Source organism: Mytilus edulis, chromosome 1 (genome assembly GCF_963676685.1).
Source record: "Mytilus edulis chromosome 1, xbMytEdul2.2, whole genome shotgun sequence".
NCBI lineage: Eukaryota > Metazoa > Mollusca > Bivalvia > Mytilida > Mytilidae > Mytilus > Mytilus edulis.
This window is the reverse complement of record NC_092344.1, coordinates 2,906,756-2,925,976: the sequence shown is the minus strand read 5'-3', so window position 1 is coordinate 2,925,976 and position 19,221 is coordinate 2,906,756. Positions and strand designations below refer to the sequence as shown.

Here is a 19,221-nt window from a genome sequence, read left to right as displayed (position 1 = left end):
GTATTATATTATATGAACTGTTTTCTGATCCCGATAGATTAGCACTGGGTTACCTTCAGTTCTGCTTTTGTCTTGGTTCAAAGCCTTAAAATAACTGCTTATACAAAGCACCTGGGTTACCTTACCATTTGCCTGCTGCTGTTTTAAAAATATTTTGTTTATTATTGTATTTATTTGTGTGTTTTGTATTTTTTATAGTTGCATTTAGTGTGCCAAAAAATATGCAAACTTGATGTTCGTGACGTCACATACAATATGAAAACTTGACGTTCGTGACGTTACATACCAAACAATGACGTCATTAAAAAAATGACCTATTTTGAGGAAATTTTTTCTTAAGCAAAAAAAAAACAAAAACTTTATGTAAAAAAAAAAAAAAAAAAAAAAAAGGTATGCGATACGGGGTATGCGATACGGGTTTAGCTATGCGATACGGGGTATGCGATACAGGGTAGGTGATACAGCCTGGAAAAACAACCTTTATTAGATATACAAAATAGCTGTATTTTGTACTAAATATATGATAAATATATATACCAAAAAATATTATGTGATCCCGAGCTGAAGACTATTATACGTTGTGGTTATTTTTAATCTTATTGGATCCTATTCAAAACAATCAAACACATGCTGTTGAAAAGGAGAGATTGTGGGGCAGTGACACGAGTTTCATACAAAATTCTTTAAAAAAAAATTTAAATCATGTAAAAATATTGCAAGATCTAACCAGAATAAACACAAACAACTCAAATGTACTACTTATATATATTTTATATATACAACAAGTCAAAAAGGGTACAACATCACCATTAAATAACTATAAAATGCACAAATATTAAAATCTTAATATTTGTTCATTTTATAGTTATTTAATGGTGATGTTGTACCCTCTTTGACTTGTTATATATTATATTTTGTAGTGTACAGAATCATATTACTTGATCCATCGCCCTGTAAGATTAATCGTTGACTATTTATTTCTCGATTTATTTAGTCATTATATATATATATATATGCATCTATACGGAACTATGAATATTGTTCATTTGTGATTTTATCATAAATAAGTAATAAAGATACATACATTGTCTTCACCGTATTCACTCCTTTCATGCATGTAAACTGTACTAACTATTCGGAATATCTAAAAAAGTATATTACATGTTCCACAAAAACTCGATATTTTCTAATTGTTTTCAAGTGAATTTCACATGAAAAAACTTAACGTATAAGCTTATTTTACCCGAAAGGGAAATACTTTAGAAGGAAAAATATCTAGACATGGATATTTTTCGGGAAAATAAATATGTGTACAACACGTACAACGAAACAGAAGAAAATCAGATAAGCCCAATGATATAATGTCCTGTTTTGAAAGCCTGTAAAAATGAAATGTATACATTTCGCATCGTGAATTTTTTGCACATCGATATGTTTGAATTAAAACAAAATTTTAAAGATCTTCTATGGAAGTTGACAAGTTATTACAAGACTCGATTTTATAGGGTTTGCTTTGACTACACAATTTCACACTGTCCTAATCCTGATAAAATATAACTCTGTGATTAATACCTTTGAATATATGTCTGTCAATAATTTTATACACATTGTATAGCAATACCTATAATGTACCGGGATCGAGTCGTTTGTGTTTTCTATTATTTTTGAGAAATTGAGATAAGACGTGGCACGGTACTTGTCTATCCCAAATTCATTTATTTGGTTTTCATGTTATATTTGTTATTCTCGTGGTGTTTTGTCTGATGCTTGGTCCGTTTCTATGTGTGTTACGTTTCGGTGTTATGTCGTTGTTCTCCTCTTATATTTAATGCGTTTAATTCCCTCGGTTTTAGTTTGTTACCCCGATTTTGTTTTTGTCCATGGATTTATGAGTTTTGAACAGCGGTATACTACTGTTGCCTTTATTTGGTATATCTGTAGATGCGTATACGTCAATGTATATGATACGGTTGATTCGGTAAGAAAACACAGGTGCGGGACCTAATTTTAAACAATATACATGTATATACTACAAAATAGATATAGGAAGATGTGGTGTGAGTGCCAATGAGACAACTCTCCAAAAGTAAACCATTATAGGTCAATGTACGGCCTTCAACACTGAGCCTTGGGTCACAATTTATTTTTATTTATCTCGTAATAACGAGATAATTATCTCGTATTTACGCAATAATTATCGCGTAAATACGCAATAATTATCGCGTAATTACGCAATAATTATCACGTAATTGCGAGCAAATCATTGTTCTATCGAGATAATTATCTCGTAATTACGAGAAAACTTTCGCGTAATAACGAGATAAGAAGTTTTGTATCTCGTATTTACGAGAAAATAAATTTCGCGTTATTACGAGATAAGAAGTTTTTTGTCTCGTAATTACGAGATAACCGAAATAAATTTGTAATATGCACTGAACTAGGCGGGTCTTCAATTCACATATTTGTTAAAACTTTCTGAGGATAGGACGAATTGATCAGATGGGTGTAAAAGTTATATAATTTTGATTTATATATAACTTCTACGTGTTACCGAGGCTCGTTAAGCTGAACACCTGAGCTGGATTTTCAGTCTACCATTAAACCATAAGGTCTGAATGAAAAAATGCTGTGGTGATATTGTTGTATTAAAAAATAGATACAATTGAGAATGTACAAAAGAACAACACAACAAATAACGGGATCCATCAAATTAAGTTGCATCTAAGGACGAATGAATTGAACATAACTATTTTGACAGTTTTTTCACCTACGTTTTAATATTAGAGATTCAGAAAACAGTTTCTTCTATTCTTTTTAATTTTAGTTTCTTGTGCACAATTTGGAGTTTAGTATGGCGTTCACTGAACTAGTGAACGGGAATTTCTCGCTGCGTTGAAGACCTGTTGGTGACCTTCTGCTGTTGTCTGTTCTATGATCGGGTTGTTGTCTCTTTGACACATTCCCCATTTCCATTATAGTATCATATCGTTGTTCAAGTCACAAATCGACTGAGAGAAAACAAATTCGGGTTACAAACTAAAACCGAGGGGAACACATTAACTATACTAGGTAAACTGCAGAACAACAGAAACACTGAAGTGCAACAAACATTTCTATACTCGGACCGCTACAATTCCTTCTATTTATCAACGACATAAACGGCAACATAAAAATTAAAAAAAATACCAAAATCATAGGTATTTTCAAAAAGAAAGTCCATTAAAACGACAATATCAAACGCTATCCACCAAGGGATCAAGTGAAAAGCAATTGCCATTTTCTTGATTTGGAACATGCATCTTCCGAGGAAAATGGTAGGTACAACCTGGTATTATAGCTACCTAAACCTCCCACTTGTATAACAATTGTTTTATAGTAACCTTTATATTGACAAAATTGGGCGATCAACAAAAACAGACCTACTACTCTAAGGTGATAATATTTGGGACACAGGAGGCTAGTCAAACATATGTAAACATACACATACAATACAAATGATTAGCACACGATTTTTTGCTGAAAATTGCATAGTATACAGAACAAAAATATCACTTGCTGATAGTAATGTACTACAAGAAGATCTTTATAAACTTACAGAATGTAATTAATGTTGTGACGTGGACTTCCACACAAAGAAGTGCAGTGTACAACCTACCAAAACACGCCGATCACCATTACAACGCTCGCACATGCTTCAGGGACAAGTGCTGGACAGATCAGGGAGTACAAAATGCTAGTACCTTCTAGTTAACATCGATTCTGACATGTTCCGGAAAAAACACCGACAGCATATCAAAATGAGGCAAACAGCATTCTAGGATTTCTAAAACGAAACTGATTAACATCTTATAATGGAACAAAGACACGCCTTTGAAGTAATGGTCAAAACCAACTTAGACCGCTGTGCAACAGTATATAACCCCTGCAAAATAAAGCAAGTGAAAACAAAGTTGCGATGGTCCAGTTTCGTGCTGTTCGTTATGCTAACAACCGCTAGGAGCATCAGTGGTGTGTGTGGCATGTTGGAACTTGACTGGGAATCATCGGGAAAAGAGAAGGAAGAAACTACAACTTACCTTATTTTTACAAAGTGGTTAATTATTTTTGTGGATATACCATGCGACAATAACCTCACACCTATGTAAGAATGAACAAGATCAGAACATAACAAGAAACTCCGGTAATACTCAACCAATATCAATGGCTCTAAAAGTACAACGTTTTTCCCCAGTGACTGCTTGGAACTCTAATAACAACATCAGTTTAGGCGCTCTCTTACATTCTTTTATGTTATCGGCAGTCACATCACAGTATCTGGATTGATTAAGGCTATTGAACGAAATGCAAATGATTATCCCTTTTCTTCCTAAGGGATTTCCGATTTGAATTTTCCTTGGAGTTAAGCAATTTTGTTATTTTACTTTTTATTATTTATCATCATATTTATTTATTTGCTACTAGTATGTATTTGGGGTTCTACCTTATAAAATAACTCCATTTTTCTTGTGCCCACCAAAGCATTGAGCTATCCATACAAAATTTGATACTGATGAGTTTATTGATATGCCGGATTTTGGTGGGGTTCGTGTTGCCCAGTCTTCAGATTTTGATGGTGTGCCTTGTACACTGTTGTATGTCTTTTTGGTCTTTTTTATTGTTTGCAATGGTGTTGTCAGTTATTTTCGATCTGAGAGTTTGAATGTCCTTTTGATTTTTGTCGAGCCTTCGACTTTAGTCGAAAAAGCGAGACTAAGCGATCCTACATTCCGTCGTCGTCGTCGGCGGCGTCCACAAATATTCACTCTGTGGTTAAAGTTTTTGAAATTTTAATAACTTTCTTAAACTATACTGAATTTCTACCAAACTTGGACAGAAGCTTGTTTATGATCATAAGAAAGTATCCAGAAGTAAAGTTTGTAAAAATAAAATTCCATTTTTTCCGTATTTTACTTATAAATGGACTTAGTTTTTCTGCAAGGAAACATTACATTCACTCTGGTTAAAGTTTTTAAAATTTTAATAACTTTCATAAACTATCCTTGATTTGTACCAAACTTGGACAGAAGCTTGTTTATGATCATAAGATAGTATCAAGAAGAAAATTTTGTAAAAATAAATTTCCGCTTTTCCGTATTTTACTTATAAATGGACTTAGTTTTTTTTGCCAGAAACAAAACATTCACTCTGTGGTTTAAGTTTTTAAAATTTTTATAATGTTCTTAAACTATCCTGGATTTCTACCAAACTTAGACAAAAGCTTGTTTCTGATCATAAGATATTATTCAGAAGTAAATTTTGCACCTTTTCCGTATCTTATTTATAAATGGACTTAGTTTTCCTTCCAGTTAACATTACATACAGTATGTAGTTAAAGTTTATAAAACATTTATTAGATTCATAAATTATCCTGGATTTTTTTACCAAACTTGGAAGCTTCTTTCAATCAAAAGACAGTATCGATAGGGAAATTTTTATTGATGTTTTTCCTCATTTTTGTTGAGTCTGCGATAAACAGCAAAAGTAGGCGAGACACTGGGTTCCTTGGAACCCTTACGATTTTTTTTTAATTTTCTCCAGATCGAACATTGGAACCCCACTGTTGTTTCCTTACTTCATTGTTAAAATGTTCACAACTTTTAATTTGCAGAAGACATAATGATCTATTAACTCGTATCAATTGAGATACGCATTAGCCATATACTTGGGAAAGATCTGATATTATAAAAAGTTGAAATCCTCGTGTTTATCACATATATTACTGGTATCTTTATTTCTATATACAGTATACAAACCGTTTGGCAGGGACAACAGCACATGAAAACTGCCCATAAACACAGAACTGTTCAATAGTTATCAAAGGTATCAGGATTATAATTCAACACAATGCGTTCATTAGAGACATCAACCATCTACATAAACTCAATTCATATTGCATATTATATTGAAACATAATGCGTTCATTAGAGACATTAATCATATATATATTAACTCCATCTGTTGCATATACTTATTATAACACTAATCCAAACTTAAATTATGTTTTTGTAAAAGTAAATTTAATTAATTTGAAATCACAGTTATATTGCAATCGTCCAAGTTTTATTCTCCTATCGTTTGAACAAATCTTGGATAGCGAAATTAAGTCAGTAACCTCCACTCCAGTTCACGAGACCACCAAGTTTTTCATTGCCGACAAATTTCTTGTAATTTTCAACAAAAGTCTGGACGACCTACAATATATCAACACCAGTGATAAATCAGCATCAATTTTGTTTTCTCATTAAGCCTAGAATATCTAGCAAAATAAAGGCAACAGTAGTATACCGCTGTTCAAAACTCATAAATCCATGGACAAAAAACAAAATCGGGGTAACAAACTAAAACCGAGGGAAACGCATTAAATATAAGGCTTCCAGGTAGACCCTTGTATTAATTATCTTTTGTAGTGAAATGACATAGCATATCATGGCAATCTGTACTGTTATGTTGAAACCAGCGATTATATTATCCTTGGCGTATGCAAAATATATACAAAATAGTGCAAAATGCAACCTAAGTTTCTGTCTGAACTTTCAGTAGATAGTGCATCGTATATTTGTAACTTGTTATTGATCATTTTGACCAAAATCACAGAATAAATCTAGTGTGGCATATGTTGCTAAGGCAATCTTTTCTCAAATGTAGAAAGATGTTTTTATTTCAAATGAATTTTAACAATTTATAAGCGATGAATCAAAAGAACATTGTTATAATGTTTTATATGTCAGGCCAATATAATATTATTTCTGAAATGTAAATCAAGAGGAATTTTAAGTTGTAGTACTCACTAGTTCAGTCTGACAAGGTCCTGAAATATGTGGTGTTATGTTCACGTTACGGAATGACCACAAAGGACTGTCCACTGATAAGGGCTCAGTGTTAAAAACGTCTAAAACAGCACCACCAATCCATGCATTCCTTCAAAATAACATACATATATCATTTAAGCTTACGCTCAATTATAACTATCATGTTTTTAGTTTGTCTTCTATATAGATAGTTATGTTAGAATAATGGCAACAGGTGTATACCGCTGTACAAAAGTCATAAATCGATTGAGAGAAAACAAATCCAGGTTACAAACTAACACCGAGGGAAAAACTCATCTATAAGAAAACAACGAAACTACAGAACACTAAAGTGCAACAAAACACATAGAACCGAACTATTAGATAACAACATATATAGAAATATTTGGAGAGTGTACATAGATTTTGATGAGCGAAACCGTCTCAACTATTTCATTTATACATAATTCGTACTAAATCGTCTAAGATAAAAAGTTTACCCTACCATTTTACGTTTGTAAATACTTACCTTAAAGCAGTGACCAAACTATCCTCATTAATAACAGTTCCTCTTCCAACATTTATAAATACTGACTTCTACAAAACACCAAGTGGGGAACATTAAAACAATAGCAACAACGATAGATTAGAGACAAGTGAAACTGATGCAGTACCTCTGTTAATAATGTGCTTTGTCTATATGCCTTTCTATGCCTATTTGTTTCATATTTTTTGTTTTTATAGTGATTAAGATTATAACACAATGTTGATGTTAGCTAGCTATAAAACCAGGATTAGTCCACCATTTTCTTCATTAGAAAATGTCTGTACCAAGTCAGGAATATGACAGTTGTTATCCATTCGTTTGATGTGTTTGACATTTTGACTTTGCCTTTTGATAAGGGAATTTCCGTTTTTAATTTTCCCGAGAGTTCAGTCTTTTTTGTGATTTAAATTTTTTCAATGTTGAATTAAATTAACGTAAAATTCGGCTTGTTATATTATAATAATTTAATTTTGGTTGTAACGCATCTTCTGATTGGCTGATGTCGTTTTGTTTATGAGCTAATAAACATAAGTTTGTTATGTGGCCGTGACGTCATTAACGTTTGTTCATGATTTACTCCGGTTTAAAATGGAATTCAGAATTAAATTATAAGAAATGACTTACTATCTTTTTCTGCCTTAATTAGTATCCGAAATAACATTAAAAATGTGGTGCACACGTTAAATATTCAATGTGCACCACATTTTTGATTTTATTTCTTCATGACAGAAAAAATATTACAGTCATTCCTTAAACAATTAAATCAAATGTATTTGTTTTTAAAAAATTATACTTTAGATGTTAATAAGGAGATGTGGTATGAGAACCAATAACTCATGGAGTTCGTACCAAAAATAATGAAATTCAGGGGCACTAACTATAACTTTAACTGTTATTGCCACTGAAGCAGAGAAGATGTTGTTCACCTTTTTCATGCAATGCTTGAGAATACCTCCAGACAGAAGATCTTTGGTATCAGGTGTTGTCGGCAGAACACTACATATATAGTCACAGTTCTGTAAAATTTCTGGGAGGTCCTTGGTGGTTCTGCACAAAATGTATATATTCAGATTAAACAAGCGATTTCAATATATAATATATATAATTTGTGTCAACTAAGTAAAAATGGTTTGAACCCCAAAAACCTATTGGTCACGTTTTTGTGTAACTCTTAATTAAGTCATCAAAAACATAATCATAAATATATATACAACAAGAAAGAATTAAGTCGCCACTCCCAATAGAGCAACATACATGGTTAATGCATATACTGTTTACAAGTTCCACTCCTAATATTGCTTTTGTACCCCTCACTATTCTGGATTTGCAACTGTACTGAGGCACAATTTGAAATTAAAAATGATGAAATGCATTATGTTAAAATTACAAAATCATCAGATATTTTCTTTCACAGTATCTTTTATAAGTCAGACATTATTTCATTAGTATTTCAAAGGTATACAACGTACTTGTAAACATCTAAAGGTAAATCTGGATCATTTTTTGCTTCCCTGGTCATTCCCCAGACTTCCATTCCAACTGCTTTACAGAATGTTCCAACTTTAACAAGGTTGTGAAAAGAGATGTAAAGTCATTCAAAATTTGAAACATCGAAATACATAAGGCTATATAATAAATATTATGTATATATATATATATATATTGTAAAGACATAGTTTTGACTTAAATGTTTGTAAGACAACATAATATATGCATAAAAAATGTATGTTATATAATTTAAAAACTCGACATTTCGAATGAAAATTAAACCTTCCAACAAGTATATCGTCTTTAATCAAAACGTGTTATGGTATGAATTAAGTTCACATATTTTAAGTCTCGTACAACACTTAAAAATTGCATGACAAATGAGTACTTACTTCTGGTACCGATCTGTCCTGCGCCAAGAATACCGAGTCTTAGGTTTGAGAGAAGTCTTGGATTCTTATATTCCTCCCTACAGAAAAGAAATAATAAGATTTTTTTCCGTATCTTGATTAGATGTCAAAGGAATACAAAAGCTTTGCTTTAATGTATCTTAACTTTACTCTACGGTTAAAAAGGTAAAAAGCTCAGTTTTTGTCCAGACATTAGGATAAATTACACTTGTGAAGCTGAAGAATTCAAACGTTCAGCACATAAATGAATAAATCCGATGAGCAAAAGAACTAAACTGTTACTTCAATTGGTCTGTAATTACGGCGGATTGTTGTGAGGTTACATTCCGGAATTCACGAAAGATGCTTGATCAAAATGTGATGCCACAATGATCAACATTATAGAATATTACTCCAGGTTTTATTTCAAAATTTACAACAACAAAATAACGCACAGAAAAACCAATTTTAATGGATCAGATTTTGTTTAAAAAGAAGAAGATTGCACATGACTTAACAGGCCTTTATAAGTGATATTCGGAAACTTGAAAAACAAATGGTATAACTGCATTTTTACTTCAGATTCAACCGGTTTTGTTCGTTTTGCTTACAAAACTTACCAGGCTTATCCCTGATGTATAATATGTTAGTATAAGAGTCCCAGATTGGTCCGTACTCGACATAAACTTAAATTGAGTTCAATGTTTGAAATAAAAATAATACGTAAAGATATGTGTTTAGCCTATCAACTCCATTAAGTGCATGGCAAGAGGAAATATTTCCAATATATCAACAAATGAATATAATTCATTCACAAGAACAAATCTAATTACATGCAGATATCTCTGATTTCATTATTTTGATCAGACAAGTAAGTGGGTTACGATATAATTTTGATTCAGATTTCGGTAGAAACAAAAGAAGAAGCAAATAATCGAGGATTCGATTTCTAATAGTATTTCGAACAATAACAGAATATTCACAACAATAATCTTAACTTACGGTTTCCAAACTTTGTTTTTCTGATCTTCGTACATGCCAAATATATTTTTCTCTTTAGCTAAGATATAGCCAAGAACATATTCAGCCATCAAATCTGTGAACGCTGTGCCTCCTTGACTTAATAAAACCCGAGGAGGCTAAAATAAAGAAAAACATCCATGGAAAACACATTATACATCGGTACTTTTAAAATACAGAAAAGTACCATTGATATATTGATAAAAGAACACAAAAAAATTAAGGAGCGTATAGACTGGTATCAGGTCCGTTCGCGCCCAATATAGTTTCGCACCCTACACGTTCGCACCTCACATTTTCGCCCCCCGCGTCCGTTCGCACCCTACATGTTCGCGCCCAATTTTTAATAAAATTTAAGTTAAATTGTTAGCATGGTTAGAAATTATTCATATGAATATAACAAATGATTGTATTCTATTTGAATAAAATTTGAGAATTTATTGAATAGATTTTTTTTTTATCAATCTGATGATTGATTATTAAATGTTGATTATATATGATTATTGCTAATTGGTATTTATAAACAGCCTAATTTGGTGTTATTTTTTACTGTTGTTTATAAATCATGATTGTTGTTTTAAATTCCTTTGATGTAAATACTAATAAAATAAATATTAATTATAGCAATACACTTACCATGCATACCAGTTGTTCAACATGTTGTCAGATTCGCACTTAATTGACTAGAAACAGTGAAAAACAAATTGTATTTCAATACACTAACCAAAACACGATTAAGAATTATTCAACACATAAATGAAATAGTTGTTGTCAGAATAACATAATCCGACTTAAAAACAAGGACTTTTTTTATATAAACTTGTCATGACACAAAAAAACTTGTCAGTATCTCGAATTATTTAGAAACAATGGCAAATATATTTATACCAATACACCTCCAAAAAATCGGTATAATTGGGTGAGAACGTGTGGGGTGCGAACGAACTTTTCGCACAATTCGGGTGCGAACATGTGGGGTGCGAAAGTGAATGGGGGCGAATGTGGAATGGTGCGAACGTGATTGGGCGCGAACAGACCCGGATTCGTATAGACTCCCCTACAAATCCAGACTTGGACATGTAACAAGTTAACACCATGACAAATTGGTAAAACTAGGACGTATGAACTGCAAAAAAAAAGATATCGTGTAATCCGTGTAGAAATCTATTCTGCCAATATGTCTAAACAATCATATACGAATCACGGAAACTCAAACAGTCAGCAGTGGTGAAGTTTAGGCACAGGCACTTGTCTCAGAATTGTTTTCCCTGTATACATTAATGTAACATATTAAGGTATATAGATTTTTTTTCTGAGACAAGTGCCTGTGTGTTCAGGTTCTACTATTTTACGAATAGCAACTCAGTAGAAAGAAGTCTTCATCTAGAAATAATTCATATTTTACTTTGAATGATTCATTTTCTACTTTGATTACAAATGACATTTTTATCACGGTCATGCCATTCATTGAGATGTTTTGTTCTAGATTAAAAGATGCAATAACACCAATGTAGTCAACTAGTAATTCTTCAGATGGACTAAGGTAGCACAGTGACAAGAAAATCGCCCACTAGACTCATTTGAACCAGACGATCGGAACTTTAAAGTAAATTGTGTTATAAACAGTAGCCAACGACAGTTATTAAGTATCCCTAGATTCAGCAATTATATCAATAAGAAATACTGTCGTTTCCTGGATACCTTATTCTAAGCCAAGTTTAGGAAATCAACTGTCCGACAATAATAAATCAAAATAGAAATAAATTTACCTTTTCGATGTCTATATGACGCATTATCGTGTCAACTCCTGCGAGAGAAAAAATATGATGTAAACTAATATGTTCACAGTTATAGTTTTCATCCATGTATGTAAGCATGTATACTGGAAGGTTTATTCAGATAAGGTTCACTGCCACAGACAGCCATATGAAATAGTTTATTTTACGGGTAATTCCTACGCAATCTATTATCAATATCCTTCTCCGTACTAAAAGTGTTCAGTGAATATGCACCTGTCCCGGTCTTGAATTTAAAAAAAATACATAGTCAGCATTTTACCTATAAATTCATTTGTCAAAGGCAATTAACAACTAAAATGCAACGTAATAATTCAATGCCTTTGTGTTGAAGGCCATGCAATTAATATCAACAAGTTCACACTTTATCAGCTGTTTAGTTTGTGCCTTTTTTAAACTTTGTCTGGCGCTGTCATGTTGAATGATTGAAAATCTGGGTTTCTGTTTGTATTGTGAACAAAACAATTATTTTTTAACATCTATCATTGCAGTGACTTTTTGGCATGGATAAATAGCATGTAACAAACAAATCTGCAATTCAGCCAGCAATACACTATCATAGGAATAGAACATCCATTAACTAACATATTTTTTTACATTGTTAAACGATAAAATCTTAACCATGTTAACGTTACACTCTGATATTTGTAATCTGAGAAGCTCGAATTGAAGATCTCGTTATCCATAATGTTCATACCATATAACATTGGATATTTACCTGCCCAGGTACTGTGTGCCCATTTAAGCTTTTCTGCCTTATAGATGTATTTAGAGATAAATGGTAAATCTGCAAATAATACTTCAGCTGATTGTAGTACTTTAGTCTCGTCTTGATCTGAAATTTCTCCTAAGAAAAAAATAATGGAAGGATGAATCAAGACCAAAAGTAAAAGCCATTTGCAAAATAAAATACAAAAATACCGATCGAACACTAACGTGTAATTAAGGCTCAAAAAGAGGTAATCAATCCAGAAATCTTACACAAACAGCTAGACGAATAGGAGCCGAAAGCAAAACAGCTCTACCTTGAATCTATGATACACATTCAAGTTGGTCTTTTCAGAATATCACTACATTATAATCTTCAATGACATTTCACATTTTTATTTATTGAATACAGTCATATCCGGTCTTTGAGGACTTAAAATCTGGTGACTCGTGCAGGGATATAATTTCATACTCGCTGTACGTTAAATAACTCGTGCAACAACTATATCCTATCAAAACTAGAGAAAGGGACCGAATCAATCTTTTAACTCATCAAGCTGATCGATTGATTCTTAATATAAACAAGAAGATGTGGTATGCGTGCCGATGTGACAACTGTAAATCCAAGTCACATTGTAAAACAGTTAAGAATTGTAGGTCAAAGTACGACCTTCAACACGGAGCATTGGCTCACACCGAAAAGCAAGCTTAACGTCCAATGCATCCCTATCTGTTTATCCTATATTCTCTAATAATTAATATATTTACAAGGTCCAGTCAAATATCCCTCTATAAGGTGATGGTAGTCTGACTCTCAAAAAGCAAAACATCTCTCCGTTAATGTGTAAATTTTTAAATAATATTGTATTTATAATATATCAACGAGGACAAAAAAAAAAAAAAAAAAAACAATTATGACGCCTTGAAATGCTATTTTTTTTACGTACAAACTTAAGTGATTTTAGGTGCCAGCAGGAACATATATATATTAATACTGTTCCCAGGTGTCAGAGCAGAAAATTAAAGTAGCCTTTCAAAACGTTTGTATAAGCCGGTGATGGTAGTCAGACTCTCAAAAAGCAAATCATCTCTCCATTAATGTGTAAATTTTAAAATAATATTGTATTTATAATATATCAATGAGGACAAAATAATGTATAGCTAATGAACCCCAAAATGCTCTCACTTTCTTTCTTTAAAGGATAGTTGTGTGACCAGTATGCCAATACTTTGAAAATATTTGCTACCGGAACAAACAATACGGATTTTTTACACTGCTATCTTAAAAAAATTGAAACGCCATTTATCAAACAAACCTGGTTGTACTGGAGTAATATTAGTGATATTGGCTGCAGGCAAACATTTCCTTGCAACGACAGCGAGCTCGTTTAAAGAACTTATTACAAAAACAACAGGTGCCCGTACACTTCCAGCCATAGCGGTGATGCATCAAGTTTTACAGCGGTAAGAACATAGGTGCGAGACGAAATTTCAAGCAATACACATGTATATACAGAAGGATTGCACTCAGTATATATAAGTATGTTTTTTAAATCTCGTTTCGATGCTATGTAAGAAAATTAAGGGATGAATTATTTTGATCAGATCAAGAAATTTGAGTTGTCGGTAAAATCATATGATATGGCGAGTGGTATTTTGAAACAATATTTTAAGTTCATCACGAAAAAATCCTGTGTTTTTCAATATTCAAAAATCTTTCAATTCTAAGAAATAATTAAAGAAAGTGATCTATCAAATAGTACGATATTAAAGATAAAGTCCGCAGCAAAACATTGCATGTTAATTAATACGGATTGCTTGGTAAAGAGCGGACATGGGAAAGTTATTCTTCTACTACAGTATCGGATTTTTTTTCGGACGGTAAACAAGAAACTCAAGAAAGGAACCAAATAAATATGAAATGCTAAGGCAGAATTATGCCAACATGCAGCAAAGATCTCTCGTTTATCATGTAACTGTAACTAAGGACATACATAGACAATGTCAAAAGCCAGATATCTCGACAATAAAAAAAATCGACCTCACAAACACCTAATATTTGAACATCTGTAGATTATAAACTAGCACTCAAATGTAATATAGACCAACGCGCATTAGCGATCGGACCAAATGTAATATAGACCAACGCGCATTAGCGATCGGACCAAATGTAATATAGACCAACGCGCATTAGCGATCGGACCAAATGTAACTTAGACCAACGCGCATTAGCGATCGGACCATCGCACTTCAACACCCTGATCGCACATCCGAGTCCAAAATAACTTCAGTAGTGGAAATACATAAGTATTGTGACATCGGACTTCTTTTTAGCTGAGTTTATTGCGACGGTGTATTGCCGAATGTTTGTGTATTCTACATTGGATAGGGGTATAGGTGGATGAAACATTATTAATCATCCAAGTCAGGAGCCTTGGTTATACACTATGTTATAGTCTTGTGTGGTTTGGTTTTTTTAATTTAAAATTTAGAGGGGTTCCTAAAGATAATTCTAATCCCCAATTTGATGAAAAGATATTGCGGTCAAGAAGGTGACAAAAAAAGTATAAATTCTGAATCCAGTTTTCCGCATATCTTATATATTGAAGACCCATTGGCGGTCTTGGGCTACATTCTGCTTTTTGGTTGGGTTGTTGTCTCTTTGACACATTTTCGATTTCTATACTCAATATTTATTTAACTCAACTTCTATACTCAATTTTATTTAACTCCATTTCTATACTCAGTTTTAATTAACTCCATTTCTATACTAAAAAACAAAGTATAAATTCTGAATCCAGTTTTCTGCATATCTTATATGTTGAAGACCCATTAGTGGTCTTGGGCTTCATTCTGCTCTTTGGTGGGGTTGTTGTCTCTTTGACACATTCTCGATTTCTATACTCAGTTTTATTTAACTCCATTTCTATACTTAAAAAAAAGGTATAAATTCTGAATCCAGTTTTCTGCATATCTTATATACTGAAGACCCATTGGTGGTCTTTGGCTTCATTCTGCTCTTTAGTGGGGTGGTTGTCTCTTTGACAAATTCTCGATTTCTAACTCAATTTTATTTAACTCAATTTCTATACTCAGTTTTATTTAACTCCATTTCTATACTCAATTTTATTTAACTCGGGTTACTTTGTTCTCTGTGTCATCTCTTATTTCATACCAGTACATAAAAAACCCATTTTAAACAAAGATTTTTCTCACAAATGTTCTAGTGGTTGTCATTAAAAAGTAATGCTGATAAATGTGAAATTAGAATCGATAGTCTATCCAATTCTTATTCAACTATTAGACTGCTGCGTCTTCTATTACACTTATCCAAAGTACAGAAAAACAAGCAAACAACATGTACAAGAACGGAATTTGTTTCCTTTGAGGCTCTTGAATAAATCTTCACCAGAAACTTGCATCTAAAAAGTTATGAAAATTTAAAAAAAAAAATGTAAGAAATTAATTGACGATTGAGACTCATAGGAACCAGAATCGCTCACCTTGAAAATGTTATTTTTATTACCAAAGATAAAGATAACTTCTGACAAATTCATCTACCGATTAATTATATAAAGTTTCAACACAATATGCCTCCATGTTTTCCTTGTGATCAATATCAAAAGCGGATCCTTTGTCAGTCTCCATAAACTTTATAATATTTTAGTCTTCCAGTTGCTAAATTTAAGTTGCATCATTATCTAAGACTACCTCTGGCAGTCATGTTTTTTTATTTGGTCGAACCAACAAGGATCATCAGTAGGGGAGGCGCTTTTCACAAATCAATCCTCCCATCTGGTTTAAAATTTGCCAAGTACTTTCAGAAGACAAGAGTGCACACACTGAAATGTCTCGCCTTCCTTACTAATCATTGATATAATGTTGATAGTCCTAAATATAAAGCTTTATCACAACTGTCACGTTAACTTAACATTAACCAAGAAAAGTAAGCATTGGCCAATGAACCATAAAAATGAGGTCAAGGACAGACGAACCATGCCAGGCAGACATGTACAGCTAACAATTCTTCCATACAACAAAAATATTTGACCTATTGCTTATATAGTTTAAGAAAAACAGACCAAAACACAAAAACTTAACACTGAGCAATGAACCGTGAAAATGAGGTCAAGGTCAAATAAAGCCTGCGGGACTGATATAGATCATAAAATATTTCCATACACCAACTATAGTAAACTTTTTTTTCAAGTAGTCACTGAACCATGGAAATGAGGTCAAGGACATTGGAAATATGACTGACAGAAACTTCGTAACATGAGCATCTATATAACAGTATGAAGCATCCAGGTCTTCCACCTTCTAAAATATGAAGCTTTTTTAAAAGAAGTTAGCTAACGCCGCCGCCGCCGGATCACTATCCCTATGTCGAGCTTTCTGCGACAACAGTCGCAGGCTCGACAATAAAACTATATTGTGCCCCACATAAATTCCAACCAAGGACGCCGTGTATACATGCTACCTGAACTAGTATGGTTTCTGAGTTTTACAATTTAACGTTGCGTCGTTTGTTTTCTCTTATTTTTGAGTGTAAATTGACATTGCGATAAGACGTGTCACGGTACTTATCTATCCCTAATTCATGTATTTGGTTTTGATGTTGTATTTGTTATTCTCGTGGGATTTTGTCTGATGCTTGGTCCGTTTCTGTGTGTGTTAGTTACATTGTAGTGTTGTGTCGTTGTTCTCCTCTTATATTTATGCGTTTCCGTCAGTTTTAGTTTGTTACCCCGATTTTGTTTTTTGTCCATGGATTTATGAGTTTGAACAGCGGTATACTACTGTTGCCTTTATTTGACCAAAACAGAACTAAACACATTATTGGTGAATCTATTCAATATAAATTTAGATATGGTAAATATTTTAAATCAAAAGATTTTTTGAAGCGTATATACGTTCTAAACTCATTTCAGCAAGAAAATCCAAGCAAACTATTCCGAGAAGATACCTGTATGCTAAAATTTCAATGTTATTTCTCAAATGTTTCATACTTTTTTGCTTCATGTGTTGAAACCTGAGCACTAATGGATCACTCAGTTAGCAATACCCAAGATTACGGAAAATTATAATAATAGTTTGTACAAAAGACAAAGACTAATATGAGAAAAGTAAACTATCAATATTCCAAGTCACAAGTAACGAAAGTAATAAGTTGAAAATCATGTCAAATATTCTCACCGAGAAATTTCAACATTTTGACTTTATAATAGATGAACACAGTGCAGTATACGCTAACACTATTTTTTTTAACTCATGGAATATAAGTTGTGTGTAACACTTTTAAAATAAAGATCAATAAAGTATTGGTGTTTCTAATATAATATTGCGTCTGCATGTCTCAAGAAAATAGTACAGAAAGTGCATTGACTTTGGACGTATTAACAATATTACGTTTAGGAATTGCAAACCCTTTCCCAAAAATATGAAAAATATAATAATAGACTTTCGAATGCAAAATCTTAATTTCATTATCTTAGACATAACAGATACCTACAGTAGATGACTACATATTTTGGTTGTTCATCTTGAATGGAGCCCCACCAACAAATTTGAACAGAAACAGTTATCTATGTCATACCATAACATAATTAAAGAATGTAGGAAATATTATGAAGAGACATATATGCACCTGTAAATGAAGATTTTGTTCTCTAATTTACTAGTACTGGCAACTGGCAAAACAATTCGACATATGTACTTATTAAACAATTAGGAAATATTGTATAATGAATAAAGATATAAGAAAGTTCAATTCCCATATATATATATATATTTTAAACCAGACACACGTTTGTTTCTTCTACAAACCTCATCATTGAATCGAATGAAAGTTAAAAAATCCCACAAAAAGTTACGAAGTCTGAGAGCACTGCTATTGATGTCTGGTTACCTCCAGTGTAAACTAAGGAAGCAAGAAACATGGTTCGTAACCTGTATTATTTGTATTTACTACCACTATGTTAAAAGATATCAAGCAAATAATTTAGCATGCCAGATTCAAGTTTGACTATGACAGACTCGTCAGTGATGCTCGAATCAAAATGCTAAAAGGCCAGTTGAAGGTTGAAGTTAAAGATAATTGCAGACCAACTGTATTCAAGAGGTACTGCTGATGGACTGTTGCTTACCCTAGATCACCAGCCAGTTGGTGGTTTAGTATTGACTTGATTACATTTTGTCCATAGTTTTCAGTATGGGGTTTGGAAGTTCTATGTTATCTGTCTCAAACATTTTAGGGGACGCTAATTGGATAATTTAGAGAAATTGAGTTGGCAGCTTTATTTTTGCATGAACATTTATTTTGATGTTTTATGCACTTTTATTCTAAACATATGGGTTAGGATATTTCATTTCAGTTGTCATTGAGTGTGTTTCTTTTAGCAAATAGCAATGTTCAGGTTATCAAATTTCATCATCATGCCATCCTC

General features: G+C 32.6%; 1 protein-coding gene across 1 annotated transcript; it reads right to left on the bottom strand.

Moving 5' to 3' along the window:
- Positions 1-5,739: 5,739 nt before the first annotated feature.
- Positions 5,740-14,236, bottom strand: LOC139521719 (uncharacterized protein in proB 3'region-like). The gene is made up of 10 exons (XM_071315282.1): positions 14,092-14,236; positions 12,786-12,914; positions 12,041-12,078; positions 10,254-10,390; positions 9,255-9,331; positions 8,844-8,934; positions 8,301-8,421; positions 7,357-7,424; positions 6,828-6,957; positions 5,740-6,230 (listed from the first exon to the last, which is right to left on the bottom strand). Exons 1-10 carry the CDS (start codon positions 14,210-14,212, stop codon positions 6,144-6,146), a joined length of 999 nt encoding a protein of 332 aa, XP_071171383.1. The 5' UTR covers positions 14,213-14,236; the 3' UTR covers positions 5,740-6,143.
- Positions 14,237-19,221: the final 4,985 nt, after the last annotated feature.